General features: G+C 55.7%; 1 protein-coding gene across 1 annotated transcript in view; it reads left to right on the top strand.

The window, feature by feature from the left end:
- Window positions 1–17,227, top strand: part of ndrg2 (NDRG family member 2) — a 299,077-nt gene that overhangs the window by 196,003 nt on the left and 85,847 nt on the right. The window contains exons 4-5 of the mRNA XM_041180787.1: window positions 2,527–2,568; window positions 16,944–17,049. Of these exons, the coding sequence (XP_041036721.1) occupies window positions 2,527–2,568; window positions 16,944–17,049 (148 nt within the window). The remainder of the gene's footprint in view (window positions 1–2,526; window positions 2,569–16,943; window positions 17,050–17,227) is intronic.

Below are 17,227 nucleotides of genomic sequence, written 5' to 3'. Positions count from 1 at the left end.
AGCCTGGGGCTGAGGTAACCTGGGATGGAGGTTTTCTGCCCCCTCCTGGTGAACCTAAAATACATATCAGACGACGGTGCCTTGGCTGCGACTGGGAAGGGGGCGGGTCAGAGGGTTTATCTCCACTGATACCAGCCTGGGGCCTGGTCATGGCTCAGCTGAGTTTCTCCTCCTGTCATCGAGCGTATCATCGCCGGTGCTCCAATCCCTGTCTCGGCTCTTCCGCTGCCGAACACCTCGCACCCCGCACCCCGTCTCCATCACCTCCAGGCCCGACTGCTCCCGGCCGGTCTCCCGCGTTCCTCCCTCCCTAAACGCCATCTCACCCAAAACTTAGCTGCTCTCCCGCCCAGCCCCCCTATCGCCCCCTCCCCCCCCACCCCCAACCCCCTCGGGTTCGCTGACCTGCATCAGCTCTCTATCCTGCGACTTCCTGATTTTCAAATCTCGCCATGGCCTCGCACCGCCCCCTACCCCCCCTCCCGATATCTGTAACCTCCTCCAGCCCCCTCGACCCTCCAAGATCTCCGCGATCCTCTCGCATCCATGTCCAAATGCAGCAAGACCTGGACAATATCCAGGCTTGGGGCTGACAAGTGGCAAGTAACATTCACACCACACAAGTGCCAGGCAATGACCATCTCCAACAAGAGAGAATCCAACCATCGCCCCTTGACATTCAATGGCATTACCATCGCTGAATCCCCCAACTATCAACATCCTGGGGGTTACCATTGACCAGAAACTGAACCTGACCAGCCATATAAATACTGTGGCTACAAGAGCAGGTCAGAGGCTGGGAATCCTGCGGAGAGTCACTCACCTCCTGACTCCCCCCAAAGTCTGTCCACCATCTACAAGGCACAAGTCAGGAGTGTGATGGGACACTCCCCCCACTTGCCTGGATGAGTGCGGCTCCCACAACACTCGAGAAGCTCGACACCGTCCAGGACAAAGCAGCCCCTGCTCGATTGGCACCCCATCCACCAACATTCACTCCCTCCACCACCGACGCACAGCGGCAGCAGTGTGTGTACCATCTACAAGATGCACCGCAGCAACTCACCGAGGCTCCTTCGACAGCACCTTCCAAACCCACGACCGCTACCGCCTAGAAGGACGAGGGCAGCAGACGCATGGGGAACACCCCCACCTGGAAGTTCCCCTCCGAGCCACTCGCCCATCCCGACTTGGGAATATATCGGCCGTTCCTTCACTGTCGCCGGGTCAAAACCCTGGGAACTCCCTCTCTAACAGCGCGGTGGGTGTACCTACACCACAGGGGCTGCAGCGGCTCAAGAAGGCGGCTCACCCACCACCACCTTCTCGAGGGGTAGGTAGGGGTAGGCCAATAAAGGCCGGGCCCAGCCAGTGAGGCCACAAACAATCATAGAAAGAACACGATGCAGGATTTTGAGTGGCCATTCGGCCCCTCCAGCCCTGCTTGCCCATTCAGTGCGATTCTTGGCTGACCATCTACCTCCACTCCACCTTGCCATTGCGTCCCCATACCCCTTGGTTCCCTCGGAGACCATAAACCTATTGGCCTCAGACTTGGACATGGCAGCAGGTCCACAACCCATGGGGCTGGGACAAATCCAAAGATTCCCCAACTCCCTGAGCCTTCACGCCCTCTGCCAGGTCACAGCGCCCGGTGGGGTCGAGGGAGCTCAGGCGCAGGGTGGCCACCGAATGGCAGAGGGGGGGCTTGAGGGGCTGAATGGCCTCTTCCTGCTCCTGTGACCGGCGGTCTTGTGATGCAGGACTAATGTGTGGGGTGTTAGGATGGGGCTGTTGGGTGTGAGGGTGGGGGTGTTGGGGTGGGGACGTTGGGTGTTGGGGTGGGGCTGTTGGGTGTGAGGGTGGGGGTGTTGGGGTGGAGAGGTTGGGTGTTGGGGTGGGGCTGTTGGGGTGGGGACTTTGGGTGTTGGGGTGGGGCTGTTGTGTGTGAGGGTGGGGGTGTTGGGGTGGGGACGTTGGGTGTTGGGGTGGGTCTGTTGGGTGTGAGGGTGGGGACGTTGGGTGTTGGGGTGGGGGTGTTGGGTGTGAGGGTGGGGACGTTGGGTGTTGGGGTGTGGGTGTAGGGTGTTGGGGTGGGGACGTTGGGTGTTGGGGTGGGGACGTTGGGTGTTGGGGTGGGGCGTTGGGGTGGGGTCGTTGAGTGTTGTGGTGGATGTGATGGGTGTTGAGGTGGCGGGGTTCGGTGTTGGGATGGGGGTGTTGGAGTGGGGGCGTTGGGTGTTGGGGTGGGGGTGTTCGATCTTGGGGTGGGGGCGTTGGGGGTTGGGTGGGTGTGTTGGGATGGGGTGTTGGGGTTGGAGGCGTTGGGTGTTGGGTTGGGGGGTTTCGATGTTAGGGGGGACGTTGGGTGCTGGGGGGGTTGTGGTCTCTCACCGAGCGATCAGTGTGGCGGTGATCGGTTGGTCAGTTCTGGGAGTGTGCGCTGTCATTGGACTGGAGTTGACCTCTGTCTCTCTCTATCTCTCTCTCCCTCCCTCCCTGCCCCTGTTCTGTTTGCTCTTTCAGGAAGCTACCATTGCTGCCACCATCCTTCTGGATCATGGTCAGGTGAGTCTCCGTCTGCACCATCCTCTTTAACTCCACCCCGGCTGCCATGTCTGGGACTGTCCCCTCATGGCCCGGGCAGTGGGATTCTGGAGCTGGTCTCAATCCAGAGCCCTCAAGATGTTTTTATCATATCCCTCGCCCTCTCTCTCCATCTGCTCCCTCTCCTTCCTGTCCCCTCACCCTCTCTCTCTCAACCCTCTTCTGCCTCAGTCTCACTCTCTCTCTTCCCCTTCATCCTCTGCCTCCCTCCCTCTCTCTGCCCTTATTGCCCCCCTCTCTCTCTGTCTTTTTTTCTCTCCCCCCTTGTCTCTCTCTCCTCCCTTGTCACTCTCTCTCTCTCTCCCCCCTTGTCTCTCTCTCTCTCTCTCCTCCCTTGTCTCTCTCTCCTCCCTTGTCTCTCTCTCCCCCTTGTCTCTCTCTCTCTCTCCTCCCTTGTCTCTCTCTCCTCCCTTGTCTCTCTCTCCTCCCTTGTCTCTCTCTCCTCCCTTGTCTCTCTCTTTCTTTCTTCTTTCTCTCTCTTTCTCCTTTCTCTCTCTCTCTCTCTCCTTTCCTATCATTTCCTTTGCCTCTCTCTCTCTTTATTTTGTGTGTGTGTCTCTCTCTCCTTTCTTTGCCTCTGTTTCTCTCTCTTTTCCTTTATCTCTCTCTTTTTCCTCCCTCTCTCTCTCTCTCTCTATCTCCTTTCTCCCTCTTTCTCTCTCTCCCTCATTCCCAGGTCTTTCCCTCATACTCTCCAATTCCTCCTGTCTCTCCCCTTCCCTCCCTAATTTCTCTCTTTCCCTGATCTCCCCTCCATCCTTTCTCTCTCTCTCTCTCTCTCTCTCTCTCACTTTCTCTCATTCCTTATCTCCCTCCTCTGGTTCCCTTTTTTTCTCTCTCTCTCTCCACATCCTTCTCTTCCTCTGCCCCTCCCCTTCATTCCTCCATCCACTCTCTCCCTCTCTCCTTTCATTCCTCCATCCACTCTCTCTCTCGCTCTCTCTCCTCTCTCGTTCCTCCATCCACTCTCTCTCTCGCTCTCTCTCCTCTCTCGTTCCTCCACCCACACTCTTGCTCTCTCTCCTCTTCGCTCCTCCATCCACTCTCTCTCTCTCTCTCTCTCCTCATTCCTCCAACCACTCTCTCTCTCGCTCTCTCTCCCTTCTCTCATTCCTCCATCCACTCTCTCTCTCGCTTTCTCTCTCCTCTCTCATTCCTCCATCCACTCACTTGCTCTCTCGCACTCTCTCTCCTCTCTCATTCCTCCATCCACTCTCTCGCTCACTTCCTTCTCTCATTCCTCCATCCACTCTCACGCTCTCTCCCTTCTCTCATTCCTCCATCCACTCTCTATCTCTCTCTCCTCTCTCATTCCACCATCCACTCTCTCTCTCGCTCTCTCTCTCCTCTCTCATTCCTCCATCCACTCTCTTGCTCTCTCGCACTCTCTCTCTTCTCTCATTCCTCCACCCACTCTCTCGCTCTCTCTCTTCTCTCATTCCTCCATCCACTTTCTCTCTCTCTCTCTCTCTCCCCTCTCAATCCCCCATCCACTATCTCTCTCTCCTCTCTCATTCCTCCATCCACTCTCTCTCTCTCTCTCTCTCTCCCCTCTCATTCCCCCATCCACTATCTCTCTCTCCTCCCTCATTCCTCCATCCACTCTCTCGTTCTCTCTCTCCTCTCTCATTCCTCCATCCACTCTCTCACTCTCTCCCTTCTCTCATTCCTCCATCCACTCTCTATCTCTCTCTCCTCTCTCATTCCACCATCCACTCTCTCTCTCGCTCTCTCTCTCTTCTCTCATTCCTCCATCCACTCTCTCGCTCTCTCTCCTCTCTCATTCCTCCATCCACTCTCTCGCGCTCTCTCTCTCTCTCTCATTCCTCCATCCACTCCCTCGCTCTCTCCCTTCTCTCATTCCTCCATCCACTCTCTCGCGCTCTCTCTCTCCTCTCTCATTCCTCCATCCACTCTCTCGCTCTCTCCCCTCTCTCATTCCTCCATCCACTCTCTCTCTCTCTCTCTCTCTCTCTCTCCCCTCTCATTCCCCCATCCACTATCTCTCTCTCCTCCCTCATTCCTCCATCCACTCTCTCGTTCTCTCTCTCCTCTCTCATTCCTCCATCCACTCTCTCGCTCTCTCCCTTCCCTCATTCCTCCATCCACTCTCTCGCGCTCTCTCTCTCCTCTCTCATTCCTCCATCCACTCTCTCTCTCGCTCTCTCTCTCTCTCTTCTCTCATTCCTCCATCCACTCTCGCTCTCTCTCCTCTCTCATTCATCCATCCACTCTCTCTCTCTCTCTCTCTCCTCTCATTCCCCCATCCACTATCTCGCTCTCTCTCTCTCCTCTCTCATTCCTCCATCCACTCTCTCTCTCGCTCTCTCTCTCTTCTCTCATTCCTCCATCCACTCTCTCGCTCTCTCTCCTCTCTCATTCCTCCATCCACTCTCTCGCTCTCGCTCTCTCTCTCTCATTCCTCCATCCACTCCCTCGCTCTCTCCCTTCTCTCATTCCTCCATCCACTCTCTCTCTCTCTCCTCTCATTCCCCCATCCACTATCTCTCTCTCTCTCTCTCTCTCATTCCTCCATCCACTCTCTCGCTCTCTCCCTTCTCTCATTCCTCCATCCACTCTCTCGCTCTCTCTCTCTCTCTCTCATTCCTCCATCCACTCTCTCTCTCCCTCCCCCTTTCATTCCTCCATCCACTCTCTCTCTCTCTCTCTCCTTTCATTCCTCCATCCATTCTCTCTCTCGCTCTTTCTCTCTCCTCTCTTATTCTTCCATCTACTCTCTCGCTCTCTCTCTCTCTTCTCTAGTTCCTCAATCCACTCTCTCGCTCTCTCTCTCCTCTCATTCCTCCAACCATTATCTCTCTCTCTCCCCCATTCCTCCTCCACTCTCTCTCCCCGTCATTCCTCCTCCACTCCCTCTCTCTCCCTCTCATTCCTCCATCCACTCTCTCGCTCTGTCTCTCTCTCCCCCCATTCCTCCTCACTCTCTCTCTCTTCCTCTCATTCCTCCTCCACTCTCTCTCCCACTATCTCTCTCCCTCTCAGTCCTCCATCCACACACTCTCTCTCTCTCTCTCCCGTCTCATTCCCCCATCCACTATCTCTCTCGCTTTCTCTCCCTCTCTTCTCTCATTCCTCCATCCACTCTCTCTTCTCTCATTCCTCCATCCACTCTCTTGCTCCCTCTCTTCAACAACATTCCTCTATCCACTCTCTCGCTCTCTCTCTCTCTCTCATTCCTCCATCCACTCTCTCGCTCTCTCCCTTCTCCCATTCCTCCATCCAATATCTCTCTCTCTCTCCTCTCTCATTCCTCCATCCTCTCTCTCTCTCTCTCTCTCTCTCTCCTCTCTCATTCCTCCATCCACTCTCTCTCTCTCCTCTCTCATTCCTCCATCCACTCTCTCTCATTCCTCCATCCACTCTCTCTCGCTCCTCCATCCACTCTCCCTCTCTCCCCCTCGCTCCTCCATCCACTCTCTCCCTCTCTCCCCCTCGCTCCTCCATCCACTCTCTCCCTCTCTCCCCCTCGCTCCTCCATCCACTCTCTCTCCCTCTCTCCCCCCTCAGTCCTCCGTCCACTCTCTCTCTCCCCTCTCATTCCTCCATCCACTCTCTCGCTTTCTCTCTTCTCTCAGTCCTCCATCCACTCCGTCTCTCTCTTCCTCTCATTCCTCCATCACTCTCTCTCTCTCTCTTTCATATTCCTCCATCCGCTCTCTCTCTCACTCTCTCTCTCTTCTCTCACCCCTCTCATTCCTCCTCCACTATCTCTCTCTCTCTCTCTCCCTTTCATTTCTCCATCCACTCTCTCTCTCTCCCCCCTCAGTCCTCCATCCACTCTCTCCCTCCCCTCTCATTCCTCCTACCATTCTCTCTCTCTCTCCCTCTCCCTCTCCCCTCTCATTCCTCCTACCATTCTCTCTCTCTCTCCCTCTCCCCTCTCATTCCTCCTACCACTCTCTCTCTCTCTCTCTCTCCCCCCTCATTCCTCCATCCACTCTCTCTCTCTCTCTCTCTCTCTCGCTCTCTCTCTCATATTCCTCCATCCACTCTCTCTCTCCCCCCCATTCCTCCTACCACTCTCTCGCTCTGTCTCTCCCCCCCTCAGACCTTCATCCACTCTCTCTATCTCTCTCTCTCTCTATTCCCTGACACCCACTGTCTCTCCATCCTTTCCACACAAGGGGTACCAGTGGAAAGTTGGTTCCTCTGAGTGCCGGAGGTTGGGGGAGGGGGGGGTGTGCAGGAAGGGTTGGGCGGTGAGGAGGTGGGTGTGGGGTTGTGTCGGTTGGCGGGGTTCGACTGGAGGTTCCCACGCTGAGATTGAATGCTCTCTGGTGTTACCAAGGGAACCGGAGCAGAGCGACGTGAATGGAGATGAGGTAACGGAGACCAGCCTGGGCCGTGGATCTGTTTATTCCTCTCACAGGGATCATGGGCATGTCTGGCGAGGCCCCAGCATCTGTTGCCCGTCCCTAGTTGCCCCTTGAATGGAGAGTCTTGTTCGGCCATCTGCCCCCAATGTGGGGGGGGTAGGCAGTTAAGAGTCAACCGCATTGTCCGGGGCGGGGGTGGGGGGTTGGGGGGGGGGTGGGGTGGGTGGGTGAGGTGAGGGGCCTGGAGTCACGTATAGGCTGGGCCGGGTAAGGATGGCAGATTTCCCGCAATTGGACCGTGAGAGGCAGGAGCAGTAGGAGGCCGCTCGGCCCATCGAGTCTGCCCCCCCCGCCCTTCAACGCCACTTTCCTGCCTTTATCACCACCCCCACCCCCTACTCCTGCCCCCGCATAAACCCCACCTTCCCCACCCCACCTTGGCCTCGATTCCCTGACCGATTAAAAACCCGACTCCGATTGCCCCGCTCGTCAGCGCCCGACCTCTGAATCGCCCCACCACTCCCCCCCTTCAACCAGACCCTGCCCCTATAAATGTCCCCCCCCCCACCCCCAAAACGGACGTGCGGTGAAGCGGGTGGGCTTTTCTCTAAGGACAATTCCACAACCGTTTACAGGGACCACCCTACCCTCCACTCCTGCCCCCAACACACCTCCCCCTGCAACGCCTCCCCCAACTCTCCTGCCCCCACCCCCACCCCTCCCCCCCGTAACCCCTCTCACGCCGGCCCTCAGCGGTGAGTCCTTCTGTGGGTGGGATGAGTTTGAGCGTCCGGGGGCTGTTGGCGGGAGGGGGGGGGGGAATGGTGATAATGGAATGGTGAGGGGCGGATGAAGGGTTAAAACCCCAGCCATGGCAACCAGCCGGTCTTGCTCTTGCGCTCTGGCCGGCATTTGGGCCCGAGGCCTGGCTGAATGCCAGTAGATTTACGGCGCAGCCCCTTTGAAGGTCGGCTTTTTCTCTCTGCGGTGGTTTATGGGCTCCTCTCCTGCTCGGAAACCACCCCCCCCAACCCGGGGTGGTGGTGAGGAGGGTAGGGGGAGGGCCTTGACCACCTTGCACTTTCCTGCTGACTCACTGCCGGCCAGGCCTGCTCCTGTGGGCTAAGCAGCCTCCCTGACTGCCAATGGGCCGATGAATGGCCCTATTGTAGGACTCCTGCGCCAAGCTGACTTGCGAGCAGATTTCCCTTCCCCTCCCCCAACACCCCCACCCCTCCCCCCTCCACTGCTCCCACCAGCCCCCCGACCCCCCTCACTAGCAACCCCCCCACAACCCCTCCGGTCCTGGTAAAACAGGGCTGACGCACCCCCATTCCCACAACCACATTTGCCTTTTGCACCACTCCCCGCGCACCCCCCCCCCCCACCCCACCCCACCCCGCCCCCACTCCACCCCACCCTCGGGCAGACATCAAGGACCCCCCACTGCGCCGGCAGAAAGCCAATGAGGCCAATGTTTGCCCCCTCAACCAACAATGGCTTGGCGGGTGGGGTGGGGTGGGGAGGAAAGGAAAGAGAGAGTCGATCCGGTCAGGGATCGCCATGCCGTCGATGGGATCTTGCTGTGCGCAGGTTGGCCGCCCCTTTAGGAACAGGCTGCCCGCTGTAACTGGGAGAGAGGTGGGTGAGAGGATTAATTCCACCCCCCCCCCCCCCTCCTCCCAACCGAGAGCCGAGAGCAGGAGGCGAGGGGCTCGGGCCGGGAATTGAGGTGGGGCGGGGTGGGTAGGTGAAGGTGGAGGGATATTGGGGAGGGGGGGAGGGGAGGGGAAGTGGAGGGCGTGTCCTCAGGCGAAACGCTGGCTCGAGGGAGCCCAGTCTGGGGTTGGCGGGTCGGGGTGGGGTCGGGGCCTGGGGGAGGGGTGGGGTGGGGTTTGGTGGCGTTGGGGCTGGGAGAGTGTCGGTCACTGCTCCGCATGGAAACGTGCCGGTTAGTCATCGTGATGGGCAGGTCCGTCCTGGCACATAACTGGGCCAATCACAGGGCCAGCTGATGGTCGAGTGCTTGAACCAATTAGGAGAAAGAGGGGGCGGTGGGGTGGTGGGTGGGGGAAGGGGTGGGATTGGTGGCAAGATGCTCAGGTGGGTTTATTAATCCAGTGAGGAGGGAGAGGGAGAGAGAGAGAGAGAGAGAGAGAGAGCACGAGTGAGTGAATGAGAGAGAGAGAGAGAGAGGGAGGGAGAGAGAGTATGAGTGAGTGAATGAGAGAGAGAGAGCGAGAGCGGGAGCCTGAGTGAGAGAGAGAGAGAGTGGGAGCACGAGTGTGTGTGTGTGTGTGTGTGAGAGAGAGAGAGAAAGAGAGAGAGAGCAGAAGCACGTGAGTGACTGTGTGAGAGCGAGAGAGGGAGAAAAGGAGGGAGAGGGAAGGAGAGAAGGCACCGAAACCTGGCCGGCCAAAGACTCTCTGAGGCAGACAGACCACAAGGGCCGTCTCCTATCTGTCCTTGACACTCCTGGTGGGATTGACCTCCAAAATGCTGGAACGCTGGGCAGGGGTGAGTGGACAGCTCTCCAGTTGAATATCACCCTGTCTTTCTCCTGGCTCCCCACCACCTCCATCCACCTCCACCACCCACCACCCACCTCCCACCGCGCCGCCCCCCCCCTCCCCCAACCCACCACCCCACCCCACCGACACCCCCACCTCATGCACTTCTCCTGGATTGCTGATCCGAGACTGAGCAGCAGCTCCCAGCTTTTCTCTTCCGTTCATCACATTCCCCAAGGGACGGCCCGCAGACATTGACTAATCCCATTCTTCTCCGGATAACCTTGGGAGTCCTTGTGCGTGTGAGTGTGTGAGTGTGTGTGTACGTGTGTGGGTCTGTGATTGTGTGCATGTGCATGTGTATGTGTCTGTGTCTGTGTGTGTGTCTGTGTCTGGCTGTGAGAGTGTGTGGGTCTGTGTCTGTGTGTATCTGTGTGTGCGGGTCTGTGGTGATTGTGTGTGTCTCTGCCTGTGTGTGTGTATGTGTGCGTGTGGGTCTGTGGTGATTGTGTGTGTCTCTGCCTGTGTGTGGGTCTGTGTGGGTTTTGATTGTGTGTGTGTGCCTCTGTTTGTGTGTGGGTCTGTGTGAATGTGTATCTGTGAGTGTGTGTGTGCATATCTGTGTGCATCTGTGATTGTGGGTGTGTGTGTGTGTCTGTGTGGATCTGTGTCTGTGTGTGTATGAGTGTGTGTGTGTCTGTGTGAGTGTGTGTGTGTGTCTCTGTGTGTGTGTGTCTCTGTGTGTGTGTGTCTCTGTGTGAATGTGTGTGTATGTGTGTCTGTGTATGTGTGTCTGTGTATGTGTGTCTGTGTATGTGTGTCTGTGTATGTGTGTGTGTGTATGTGTGTGTCTGTGTGTGCGTGTCTGTGAGTGCGTGTGTGGGTGCGTGTGTGTGTATATCTGTGTCTGTGTGTGTGTGTGTGTGTCTGTGTGTGTGTGTGTGTGTCTGTGTGTGTGTGTGTGTCTGTGTGTGTGTGTGTCTGTGTGTGTGTGTGTGTCTGTGTGTGTGTGTGTGTGTGTATATATCTGTGTGTGTGTGTGTATATATCTGTGTGTGTGTGTGTATATATATCTGTGTGTGTGTGTCTGTATGTGTATCTGGGTGAGTCTGTGTATATCTGTGTGAGTGCATGTCTGTGAGTGCGTGTGTGAGTGTGTCTGTGTGTGTGTGTGCACGTGTGTCTGTGAGTGCGTGTGTGTCTGTGTGTGTGTGTGTGTGTGTGTGTGTGTGTGTGTCTGTGTGTGTGTGTGTGTCTGTGAGTGCGTGTGTGTCTGTGTGTCTGTGAGTGCGTGAGTGTCTGTGTGTGTGTGTGTGTCTGTGAGTGCGTGAGTGTCTGTGTGTGTGCGTGTGTGAGTGCGTGTGTGAGTGTCTGCGTGTGTGTCTGCGTGTGTGTGTGTGTGTGTGAGTGTCTGTGTGTGTGTGTCTGTGTGTGAGTGTGTCTGTGTGTGTGTGTGTGTGTGTGTGTGTGCGTGTGTGAGTGTCTGTGTGTGAGTGTGTCTGTGTGTGAGTGTGTGTGTGTGTGTGTGTGTGTGTCTGTGTGTGTGTGTGCGTGTGTGAGTGTCTATGTCTGCTGGGGGTGCATTGGAGGTCGTAGGCCAAGAGTCTGCAATCGAGGAACCTGAGCAACTTATTGACTGCTGGGGAGGTCAGCCTTCCCCAGGGAGGGAGCCTGGCTGATAGAGTAGATCTTTATTGCTGGAGGGAGGGAAGGAGAGAAAGGGAGAGAGAGAGAGAGAGAGAGAGAGAGAGAGGTGGGGAGTGAGGGGCAGTGAGACATGGGTGCAGAAAGAGATGGAGGTATGGAGAGAGAGGGCAGAGAGAGAGAGAGAGAGAGGGACGGAGGGAGAGGGACAGACAGATAGAGAAAGGGAGAGAGACAGAGAGAAAAACAGACAAGAGAGGGGTGGAGGGAGGGAGAGAGAGAAAGAGACAGAGAAAGAAATAGAGACAGAGAGAGAAAAACTGAGAGAGAGAGAGATGGAGAAAGGGATAGAGACAGAGAGAGAAAAACAGACAGAGGCTGAGAGAGAGAGATGGAGAAAGGGATAGAGACAGAGAGAGAAAAACAGAGAGGCAGAGAGAGGGAGGGAGAGAGAGAAAGAGACACAGAAAGAAACAGACAGAGAGAGAGAAAACCAGACAGAGAGAGGCAGAGAGAGAGAGGGAGGAAGAGGGAGAGAGAGAGAAAGAAATAGAGACATAGAGAGAAAAACAGAGGGAGAAAGGGATAGAGACAGAGAGAGAAAACAGACAGAGAGAGGCTGAGAGAGAGAGATGGAGAAAGGGATAGAGACAGAGAGAGAAAAACAGACAGAGAGAGGCTGAGAGAGAGAGATGGAGAAAGGGATAGAGACAGAGAGAGAAAAACAGAGAGGCAGAGAGAGGGAGGGAGAGAGAGAAAGAGACACAGAAAGAAACAGACAGAGAGAGCGAAAACCAGACAGAGAGAGAGGCAGAGAGAGAGAGGGAGGAAGAGGGAGAGAGAGAGAGAGAGAGAGAAAGAAATAGAGACATAGAGAGAAAAACAGAGGGAGGAAGAGAGAGAGATAGAGAGAGAAAACCAGACAGAGAGAGGCAGAGAGAGAGAGAGACAGAGAAAGGGATAGAGACGGAGAGAGAAAAACAGACAGAGGCAGAGAGAGAGAGGGAGAAAGAAATAGAGACATAGAGAGAAAAACAGAGAGGGAGGAAGAGAGAGAGAGACAGAGAAAGAAACAGAGAGAGAGAAAAACAGACAGCGAGAGGCAGAGAGAGAGAGACAGAGAAAGAAACAGAGATAGAGAGAGAAAAACAGAGCGAGGCAGAGAGAGGGAGGGAGGGAGGCAGGCCGTCAGAGAAAAAGATAGAGACAGAGAGAGAGAAGCAGACAGAGAAGGGCAGAGAGAGAGGGCAGAGTTCTATGTCCCACAGGATGGCACATGCCCGGCCCGGCCCTGGAATAAAGTCGCTCGAGTTGGTGGTGGGCGGGCAGGTGCAAGTGTCGGAAGCGTGCCCTCCGGCAGCCAAGAGGGCGGTTAAGCCCGTGAACGCGCAATTGCCTGCAATTTCCGGTGGACCACCCGACCTTACGGGATTAATCGGCCTCTGCGTTTCTCATCCAGCCTCGTGCGAGGGTGGGGTGCAACCTCCACGGTGGAGTCAATTCAGAATAAACCCCTGCGGGCGGCACTTCCAATTGGCTGTATTTTAAGGCGATCGATCGCGAGTTGATGATCTGCCTGTCCCCAGCTCCCCGAGGGCAGCTGTCCACCCCCAGGGAAGCTTTCTCGTAGCCCCCAACCACAGTATCCACAGTGACGTCAGTGCTCACCCTCCTCCCCCACCCCAACCCCTCACCCCCTCACCTCCCCCCCAACCCACCCGCCCACCACTACCACCACCACATGCAGCGCTAAGCATGCCAACGCGGGTTTCATGATGCCTGGCCATTAATTGGCCAGTCAGAGGGCCAATCGCGGTCAGGGAGAGAGATAAGAACGGATGGGGAGAGAGACAGAGACAGAGAGAGAAAAACAGACGGGGAGAGAGAGAGAGAGAAACAGACGGGGAGAGAGAGAGAGAGAGAGAAAGGGATACAGACAGAGAAGAACAGACTGAGAGAGAGAGAAAGGGCTAGAGACAGAGAGAGAAAAACAGACAGGGAGAGAGAGACAGAAAGGGATAGAGGCAGAGAGAGAAAAACAGACGGAGAGAGAAAGGGATGGAGACAGAGAGAGAAAAACAGATGGAGAGAGAAAGGGATAGAGACAGAGAGAAAAACAGACGGAGAGAGTGGGAAAGAGATAGAGACAGAGAGAGAAAAACAGACACGGGGAGAGAGAGAGAGAAAGGGATAGAGAGAGAGAGAGAAAAACAGACACGGGGAGAGAGAGAGAGAGACAGAAAAACAGACGGGGAGAGAGAGAAAGGGATAGAGACAGAGGGAAACAGACAGAGAGAGGCAGGGGGGAGAGAGGGAGAAAGGGATAGAGAGAGAGAAAAACAGACGGGGAGAGAGAGAAAGGGAGAGAGAGACTGAGAGAGAAAAACAGACGAGAAAGAGAGAGAAAGGGATAGAGACAGAGAGAAAAACATACGGGGAGATAGAAAGGGTTAGAGACAGAGAGAGAAAAACAGACGGAGAGAGAGAGAAAGGGATAGAGACAGAGAGGAAAACAGACAAAGAGAGGCAGAGAGAGAGAAAGGCAGAAAGCAAGAGAGAAAGGGATAGAGGGAGGGAGAGAAAAACAGACAGAGAGAGGCAGAGGGAAAGAGGGGCAAAGGGAGAGAAAGAAATGGATAGACAGTGGGCAAAACAGACAGGGGCAGAGGGAGCAAGAGAGAGAAAGGGATAAAGACAGAGGGAGAAAAACAGGCTGAGGGAGAGAGAGAGCGAGGGATAGAGACAGAGAAAAGCAGAGAGTTAGAGAGAGAAAGAGATAGAGACAGAGGGAGAAAAACAGAGAGGCAGAGAAAGAGATAGAAACAGTGAGAGAAAAACAGGCAGAAAGAGAGAGAGATAGAGAGAAAGAGATAGAGACAGAGAAGCAGAGAGAGAGGGACATACGGAAAGAGAGACTCGAACACAGAGACAGAGTGACGTACGTATTGAGAGACGTCTGCTTCCATTTTTAGTTCAAGGTGAGAGTTGTATCAGCAAAATACAAATTCGAAGCTTGTGATATTTAACCCACTTTACAAGGCTAGAGAGGACAAATTCCTGACAGCACCAGAGAGAGGGACAAGGAGAGAGGACAGGAGAGAAAGCTGCAAAGAGGAAGAAAGACAGAGGGAGAGGAGAATGGATTCGGAGAGAGAGAGAGAGTCAAACAGGGAAAGTCAAAGAGAGGGAGAGCGACACAGGGAAAGATGGACAGAGAGAGAGAAGGGGAGAGAGACGGGGAGTGAGAGTGTGTGACAGAGAGGAAAACAGAGGGGGGGAGTGACACAAAGAGAAGGGGAAAGACAGGGTGAGAGGGAGGGTGACAGAGAGAGTAAAAGACTGTGAGAGAGAGAGAGACAGAGACAGAGGGAGAGAGGGGGGAGGTGACAGACAGAGAGAGGGAGAGTAACAAAGAGAGAGGGAGACTCAGAGGGGGAGAGAGAGAGGGAAGGTGATAGCGAGAGTGAAAGACAGTGAGATAGAGGGAGAGAGGGTGACACAGAGAGAGAGAGGGTGACAGAGAGAGAGAGGGTGACAGAGAGAGAGAGGGTGACACAGAGAGAGAGAGGGTGACACAGAGAAAGGGAGAGGGAGGGAGAAAGGGACAGAGAGAAGGTAACAGAGAGAGAGAGGTTGACAGAGAGAGAGAGAGAGCGGGAAGGTGACACAGAGAAAAAAGAGGAAGGTGACAGAGAGAGAGGGTGACACAGAGAAACAGACAGAGATAGAAAGAGACAGACAGAGAGAGAGGGAATGCAACAGAGGGAGAGGGAAGGTGACACAGAGAGAGAGAGAGAAAGAGTGAGGGTGACACAGAGAGAGGGAAACAGACAGAGAGAGAGACAGAAGCAGGGAGAGAGAGAGGGAAGGCGACAGAGGGAGAGGGAGGGTGACAGAGAGAGAGAAAGAGAGAGGGTGACACAGAGAGAGGCAAACAGAGAGACAGCCAGACAGACATAGAGAGAGAGGGGGGAAGGCAACAGAGGGAGAGAGAGGGTGACACAGAGAGAGAGAGAGAGAGAGAGGGTGGCATAGAGAGAGAGAGAGAGAATGCGAGGGTGACAGAGAGAGGGAGGGTGACACCGAGCAAGAGAGGGAGAGAGATGGAGACAGACAGAGAGAGAGAGGGAGACAGACACAAAGAGAGAGAGGGAGGGTGACAGAGAGAGAGAGAGAAAGAGAGAGTGAGAGGCAAAGACAGAGAGAAAGAGAGACACGGGGGGAATATCCCTCCCTAACTCCTTGTCACCATCTGACTATCCACCTCCTCCCTGTTCTCTGTCGCTCCCTCTCTTTGTCTCTGCCTTTCTCCCGACCTCGTTCAACCTTTCACATCATTTTCCTCCGTCCCTCTGTCGATCTTTCACATCCTGCCCTTCTCTCTCCCCTTCCCCTCTTGCCCCTCCTCATTCTATTCTTTTTGCTGTTTCTCTCCCCTGTTTGCTCCCTCCCTCTGTCTGTCTCTCTCTCTCTCTCTCTTTTTCCATCCTTCTGTCCTTTATCCCCTCACTCTGTCCCTACTTCCCAATCCCTCCGTCCTCTCTCTCCTTCTCTTCCCCCCGTTCTGTCTCTCTCCACAGCCCTTCCCCCTTCCCTCTCTACCTCCCTTCCCCCTCTCTCACCCCCTCCTTCTCCCTCTCCCAGTCTTGCTTCCCCCCCCACCTTCCCCCTTCCAACGTCCTTCTCCTCCCCGTCCCTTTCCCATTCCCCCCAACCTCTCCGTCGTCCGTTTTCTGACCAGACGTTAGATCGAGGGTCCCATCCACCCTGTCGGACAGATGTGAAAGATCCCACGGCTACTATTTCAGTAGGAGAGCGGGCGGTGGGGTGGGTGGAGGGGGAGAGGTAATGGGGGGTGGTGGGGGTTGGGCAGCGAGTTCTCCTCGTTGTCCTGGGGCCCAATATTTATCGCCCAACCCACGCAGCAAACACAGATGATCCGGCTATTTTGTGGGAGCTTGCTGTGCACAAATTGGCTGCCGCGTTCCCTGGCAACTGAATCGGCGGCTGAACTTCAAACAATTACCTCATTGGCCAAGAGGCACTTTGGGATGTCAAGAGGGTCCCAAGTTGGTCATTGAAGCTAAAACCAACACATGGAGCGGAATTTTGCCCTTGGCGAGGGGTGGTCAGCAGGTGGGGTGGGGGGTGGGGGGGGGGTGCTTTTGGAAGCCTCATCCTGCCCATGGATGAGGTTTCCAAAAAAATTAATGTAATTGATTATTTAACGGCGTTAAACAGGCCTTTTAATGGTTGGCGGGCACGCGTCGGAGTTGACCAAACTATCACGGGTTCCCCATGAGACAAACCCCCCTTCACCCCGGGAATCGGCCGGGAACCTTCTCCCAACGGCTCCCAACGCAGGTTACGTCCCCGCCTTAAGTAAGGAGACCAGAACTGTGCGCAGTACTTCGGCTGCGGACTCGCTAAGAACTAATTTTTACGCAGTGAGTGGCGATGACCTGGGAGCTTTCGTTAAATTCGCTCACGGGACGCGGGCGTCGCTGGGCCGGGCCCAGCATTTATTGCCCGTCCCTAATTGCCCCCTTGAGAAGGCGGCGGTGAGCTTGGCGGGCTTGCGAGGATGGTTGACGTGGCAGGTGGGGGGGGTCATAAAGGGCGATCGGGTGGGTACTTCGGGGAAACAGACCAGCCAGAAGACAGAGGAGGGGAACGGGGTTCCCCCAGTGGATCACCTATCACTGGGGCAGGGAGCCGATGGGCCGAGTTGCCTCCTCCCACGCTGCTATGGTGCTGTTGCGCCGGCGTGAGTGGTTGCTGTTGTTGATGCCCGCTCCGTCTCTCTCAGTCTCTCACTCACTCTCTCTCTCTCCTCTCCCTGCAGGAGTACGATGTGGAGACACCTTACGGGTCTCTTCATGTGACCATCCACGGGTCACCCAAGGGCGGCCGTCCAGCCATTCTGACCTACCACGACATCGGCCTCAACCGTACGTAGCGGAGCCGGCGGAGGGGTGGGGGCGTGGTGGTGGTTGGAAGGGGGAGGGCTGGGACTGGCACACCCGGCCGGAGCTCACGGGGAAACGTTCGGGGGCGGGGGGGCGGGGGGGGGTGGTGACGACCTAAGTTTGAGCGTGATGGAGTTTGGGCGCTCCCAGTTGGAGCCAG

The sequence above is a fragment of the Carcharodon carcharias genome, assembly GCF_017639515.1.
Source record: "Carcharodon carcharias isolate sCarCar2 chromosome 27 unlocalized genomic scaffold, sCarCar2.pri SUPER_27_unloc_1, whole genome shotgun sequence".
NCBI lineage: Eukaryota > Metazoa > Chordata > Chondrichthyes > Lamniformes > Lamnidae > Carcharodon > Carcharodon carcharias.
This window is presented reverse-complemented; position numbering and strand designations above follow the sequence as displayed.